At 39.5% G+C, this 6000-nt stretch overlaps 1 protein-coding gene across 2 annotated transcripts in view; it reads right to left on the bottom strand.

The window, feature by feature from the left end:
• Positions 1-416: 416 nt before the first annotated feature.
• LOC132899553 (inactive N-acetylated-alpha-linked acidic dipeptidase-like protein 2) overlaps positions 417-6000 on the bottom strand; it is a 711964-nt gene continuing 706380 nt past the window's right edge. For both annotated transcript variants that reach the window (XM_060941545.1, XM_060941546.1), the window contains one exon: positions 417-4477. In XM_060941545.1, coding sequence (XP_060797528.1) covers positions 4291-4477 — 187 coding nt within the window. In that variant the 3' untranslated portion in view covers positions 417-4290. The remainder of the gene's footprint in view (positions 4478-6000) is intronic.

Raw genomic sequence — 6000 nt, 5'->3', positions numbered from 1 at the left:
TTCATTAACTGGAATTGTCATTTTGTCAATCCCCTTACCCAACAGAAATTACTGAAAACTGTTATATTTTATATAGTGTTAAGAGATGTGGGTTTCAATGGGGAAAAAAAAAATCAACTGAAGCCTGTTTTAACTGCATTTCTCTGATGATCGAACACCACATAAATATTGTACAATTCAGGAATAAATCATACCAACTATTCAAATAATAATTTTAATAAACTGCCATCAGGAACAGAAACAGCGATTATAGTGCCCTCCATGATTATTAGCAGCCCTTATAAAGGTTAGTAAAAAGGGTTAGAAAAAAAATCCACCTTTTGGTGAAGTAGCTTCATCTCACACTAAAAAAAAAAAAGAGAAAAAAGCCAACATTTAATTGATATAAATTTATTCAGAGAAAAATAAATCCCTCATCAAGAAATAATTATTTTCAACAAAAATACATGCACCACTATTATTGGCACTCCTGCTTTTAATACTTTGTACTTTTTGAGTTTTCTCCCATAACATTTTATAAGGTTGGAGAATACAAAACAGGACATCTGAGACCATTCCTCTTTAGAAAATCTCTCCAGATCATCCAGGATCCTATGCCCTCTCTTTGGGCACTTTCCTTTTCAGCTTATTCTTTTTCAGTGCGAGATGAAGCTACATCACCAAAAGGTGGATTTTTTTCCTAATCTTTATAAGGGGTGCCAATAATTGTGGAGCTCACCGCACATATAATTATTCATTCTCTTTGTACATGCTAAGGGAGAAAAAGCCCAGAGGCAACATAACAAGCTGCCAGTTCAAGTCCACTTTAGTGCAAGTTTGACCGTTTATTACATCAATTGCTTACAAATTTATTCAATACTGTCCAAATGGAGCAATATTGTAAATGTGAAAATGCACATTTCTTTTGTTCTAATGATGTCAAGGAACAGATATATTCAGACTGAATGCTTACTCCAGAGAAAATAGGAAGTGCCGCCTCAAGTAATACAGATTTTGCTTTTTAATAAATATTTTTGAATGAAAAAAAACACATTTCATGTATAAGCACATCACATACATATTGTATAGCATAAGAAAAATCAGATCAAGTATTCCTATAATCTTTTCAATAAACAGCAAACAGGAACACAAAGAGCAACTATAATTACTCAGTTGAAGGCACGTTAATCATTTAAAGCTCATGGCCAAAGTAAATTTCCTGAAGCATTCTTAAATCTCCTATTTATCAAAGATTCATCAAAGTACTATCGTTGTAACAAGTAAGTTGACAGATGCAGATTCTTAACCCAGAGTCTTCCTAAACAGAGCAATAGTGCAAATGATGACAACAACAAAATAACAGAAATCTCAAGGGATGATTCATAACTCATAATTAAACCCTGCTTTAGTGTGATTTCTTTAAATGTGAATACTTTATTCTGAATTCTGTATGTGGTCCCAGAAGAATAAATCCTATACAATCACTAGCCTGGAAAACACAGCCATGTCAATGTACAATCTTTACATTTGGTATTTTCTTTCACATCAAGCAGATATGTACTGCATATATTAAGCCACATTCACTCACCAGCATGTACACCTGCTCATTCATGCAATTATTCTGTCAGCCAACCATTTGGCAGCACCACAGAGCATAAACTCATGCAGATACAGGCCAATAGCTTCAGTTCATGTTCACATGAAACATCAGAATGGGGATAAATGTGGTCTCAATGACTCAGCGACTGTGGCATGGTTGTTGGTTCCAGAAATTCTCCTGATTACACATGGGATTTTCAAAACACAACAGTCTCTAGAGTTTACACAAAATGGTCGAAATAATATCCAGTAAGTGACCAATAACATCAAGTGAGTGGCAGAATGTCTTGTTGATGACAAAGGTCAGAGGAGGGTGGTTAGACTGGTTCGAGTTGACAGGAAGGCTACAGGAACACAAATAAGCACTATTTACAACTGTGCTGAGCAGAAATGCATTTCAGAATGCAGAACGTAACAGATTCCATCAGGGTCACTGTCAGCCAAACACAGGAATCTGAGGCTATAGTGGGCGCAGGTTCAGTCAAACTGGAAGATTGAGGACTTGAAAATGTTGCCTTTCTCCAATCTTCAAATGCCCAATTTTAGTGAGCATGTCAGTAATATTAATAAAAAAATAAATAAATAAAAGGGGGGGGGGGGGGGGGGCTCGGGCGGCACAGTGGTGTAATGGTTAGCACTGTGGCCTCACAGCAAGAAGGTTCTGCGTTCAAGCCCAGTGGCCGGTAAGGGCCTTTCTATGTGGAGTTTGCAAGTTCTCCTTGTGTCCACGTGGGTTTCCTCCAGGTGCTCCAGTTTTCCCCACAGTCCAAAGACATGCAGGTTAGGTTAAGTGGTGGCTCTAAATTGACCATAGGTGTGAATGGTTGTTTGTCTCTGTGTCAACCCTGCGATAACTTGGCGACTTGTCCAGGGTGTACCCCGCCTCTCGCCCATAGTCAGCTGGGATAGGCTCCAGCTTGCCTGTGACCCTGTAGAACAAGATAAGTGGCTACAGATAATGGATGGATGGAAGTCAAAGTCCCTTCCACGCCAGAATCTGGTCTTCCCAGGCAGTCTCCTGTCCCAGTATTAACCAGCTCTTTATGATGCATGGGTGCGGCACCGATCTCCGTTTTCATAGCTCTCGGCCTCTTGCCTATGCAGTTAGGGTTACAGTGGGGGGCTGGTCCTCTGGTAACCGCAAGAGTTTGACTTCCCTACTCGCATCTGTATTGAAGCGTGCCTTGCCAGATGGTAGTACGTACCATTTTTATGATGGTCTTTAGTATGACAAGACCACGAGTAGAACTCGCGATCTCCCGGTCAAGAGGCGGACACGCTAACCACTAGATCAGCTCGCGGTTGTCAATAATATATAGCAGTATAATTTGCTTTGTGAGTTACACTGCCCAAATTGCTGTAATAACACTGAGAACATGGCCTGTAACCCTCAGCTGTTCCAAGGGGGAAATACAATTTTGATGATATGTGGTCTCAGTGGTCTGACCTGGGGTAGACTGGGAACAAAAATCACCCTGTGCATATGCTTTAAAGTGGCTGTCTAAAAGTGAAAGCGCTGAATGAATTCTTCTATTATGTGAATTTAATGTAATGCAGGACTCAAAATTAGATTTTGTCAAGTAGAACTGGTGCTCCCATTCCAGGGAACCCCAGTGGAATACAAATTATACAGTATATGTATATTTTACAATGAATATACAGTTAAACAGTATGTTACCAGTAAATACCATAGAGGTTATGTGAAACAATTTATCCTTCAGGTTGATTGTTCCTTGTAGTATCAAAGGATGGTCTCACCAGGACCAATTTTGCTAGCTAGTTATATCTTGGGAGCCAGAATTTCCCTTTTAGTGGCTTTGCAAATTTTCTGAGACACAAACAATAAATAAAAAAATGCCATTCTTACACAGCACAAATCTTAATTAAGGCATTACATGAGAGAAAAGGAAATGCAAAAAAGTGGAAAATGTCCCAGTGGTCAGTCTGCCCCTGCTTTGACCCTAGCGTCTTTGAAATGTAGGCCTACAGTGCCCTCCGTGATTATTGCCCCCTTATAAAGATTAGTGAAAAGGGTTAGAGAAAAATCCACCTTTTGGTGAAGTCGCTTCATCTCACACTGAAAAAAAAAAGAGAAATCCAACCTTTAATTGAAATAGATTTATTTTAAAAAACCCTCATTAAGAAATAGTTATTTTCAACAAAAAACACATGTGCCACTATTTTTGGCACCCCTGCATTTAATACTTTGTACAACCTCCCTTTGTTAGTAAAACAGCACTGAGTCTATACCATTTTATAAGGTTGGAGATACAGAGCAGGGCATCTGGGACGATTCATTTGAATTCATTTGAATAAGGATTCTCCTTCCACCTGTCCTGAGTTGAAAAATGCTTCATCACCCTGAGGACAAAATTATAGTATCTTATAAACAGCAAGCTCTTAAAACAGAAAAAAACAAAACAAAAAGAAAGAAATCTAGTCTGCGACATCTTAGAGTGCCTTATTTTAGCCTATAGGACATTACCTTCCCTACAGGTTTAACAGTTTTAACTAGAATTTCTGTTCATCTGCAAACGTGGAAGTGAGAAACAGGTTTGGAGGCATAGAAAGGACATGTAAGTGCTTTTCAAATCACAAGTAGCTTCAAATATCCAATTCCTTTGGAAGTATGGATTTTAGTCACATGTACCACATACTGTATGCTAATCGACTCTCCTCCTTGTACTCCATTATCAATGATTTGTGCTGCTTTTACTGTAAGCTATCAGGGTTATTCTCAAAGAGCTCGAGACCACTTTGGATGAGATTTTCAGCCAAGCAGATGGAGTTGAACACTTGAGACAAAGACCGATTCATGCTGCGGTGTTTGGAGTCTTCTGCAGAGCCCTTCAAGATGGCAAAGCCTTGTGTTTTTCTATTCAGTCCATAGAGGATATTCCTACAACACAGGGAGACAGAGCAGGTTATGTTTTTCTTTAAATAAAACAGACATTTTTCATAGCATGTTCACCAAACAGTACTATTACAATATGGTTAAGTGTGTTCTTGATGTTGAAGGCTGTGATTCTATAGAAGATATAAAATAGAAGATCTCAGATTACATATGTGCATTGATCTGCAAAATCTATAAACACCAACGTATCACTCCAAACAATAGCATTTAAGAACAAGGTTTAACAAAAACCTTGATATCCACAAATGTATGCTATGACCACGCAGAAAGAGTCACTTCTGGGGAAGCACACACACTTCAAAAATCAATGCTATGTCTCCCAGAACCTTGAAAGACTTGAGTATGATCGAAGCTTGAAGCTGCGAAACTATTATTTAAATGTTTATCAGGCAAAAATAAAATGCTTTTCACATAACAGCTCTGGGCCACAGATTGATTTTTTGCTGGTTCACTGGTTTAACTGGCTACAGTTAAGCAGAAAAAACGAGACTTTTTTTTTTTTTTAAATCTGTAAATGGGTTAGGCTTAGGTCGCTGTGCTTGACGTACTGGACCTTATTTAAAACTCATGCCATTGGCTCTCCTTCAAACCTCAGATAAAAAAGGTGACTAAAAAGCATAAATTGATCAAGAGAGAATAAATATAGTACTTATAATTATTTGAAATAAAAATATTTGATTGCAATCTTCTGGAATAAATAAGTAGAAGAGTTACCTCTGTATTCATATTTGCTTTGTTTTATGATCATAATCTCATTATCTCTAGCCGCTTTATCCTGTTCTACAGGGTCACAGGCAAGCTGGAGCCTATCCCAGCTGACTACGGGCAAAAGGCGGGGTACACCCTGGACAAGTCGCCAGGTCATCACAGGGCTGACACATAGACACAGACAACCATTCACACTCACATTCACACCTACAGTCAATTTAGAGTCACCAGTTAACCTAACCTGCATGTCTTTGGACTGTGGGGGAAACCGGAGCACCCGGAGGAAACCCACACGGACACGGGGAGAACATGCAAACTCCACACAGAAAGGCCCTCGCCGGCCACGGGGCTCGAACCCAGACCTTCTTGCTGTGAGGCGACAGCGCTAACCACTACACCACCGTGCCACCGTATGATCATAATGTATATTCTATTTTTTTAAAGGAAATCCATGAAACATTAATCTCAGCAAATTCTTGACACACAGTGGGAGGCATGCATGTTCTCCTCATGCCATAGTGGCATAAAAGAGAGGCAAAAGCAATGGGGGGGCCTTGGTGTTGGATGAAAAAAAAAGTCCCCTGCAAATTTCAGTATCCTGCAGCTAGACTTTAATGAAACACTATGAAGGGTTGTTCAAAACCACAACCCTTCAGCTTGCATGTCTCAGGTGTGGGCCTCAGAATTTCGCATTGTGGCACTGCCAGTTTTGTGTGTGTTTCCTGCTGGTTCTCTCGTTTCCTCCCACTGTCCACAAACATGAAGATGGGTAGATTGGCTATGCTAAATTGCTCCTGGGT

Source organism: Neoarius graeffei, chromosome 15 (genome assembly GCF_027579695.1).
Source record: "Neoarius graeffei isolate fNeoGra1 chromosome 15, fNeoGra1.pri, whole genome shotgun sequence".
In the NCBI taxonomy this organism is placed as follows: domain Eukaryota; kingdom Metazoa; phylum Chordata; class Actinopteri; order Siluriformes; family Ariidae; genus Neoarius; species Neoarius graeffei.
Note: the sequence above shows the minus strand (reverse complement) of the source record. Positions and strands in the feature narration are given on the sequence as shown.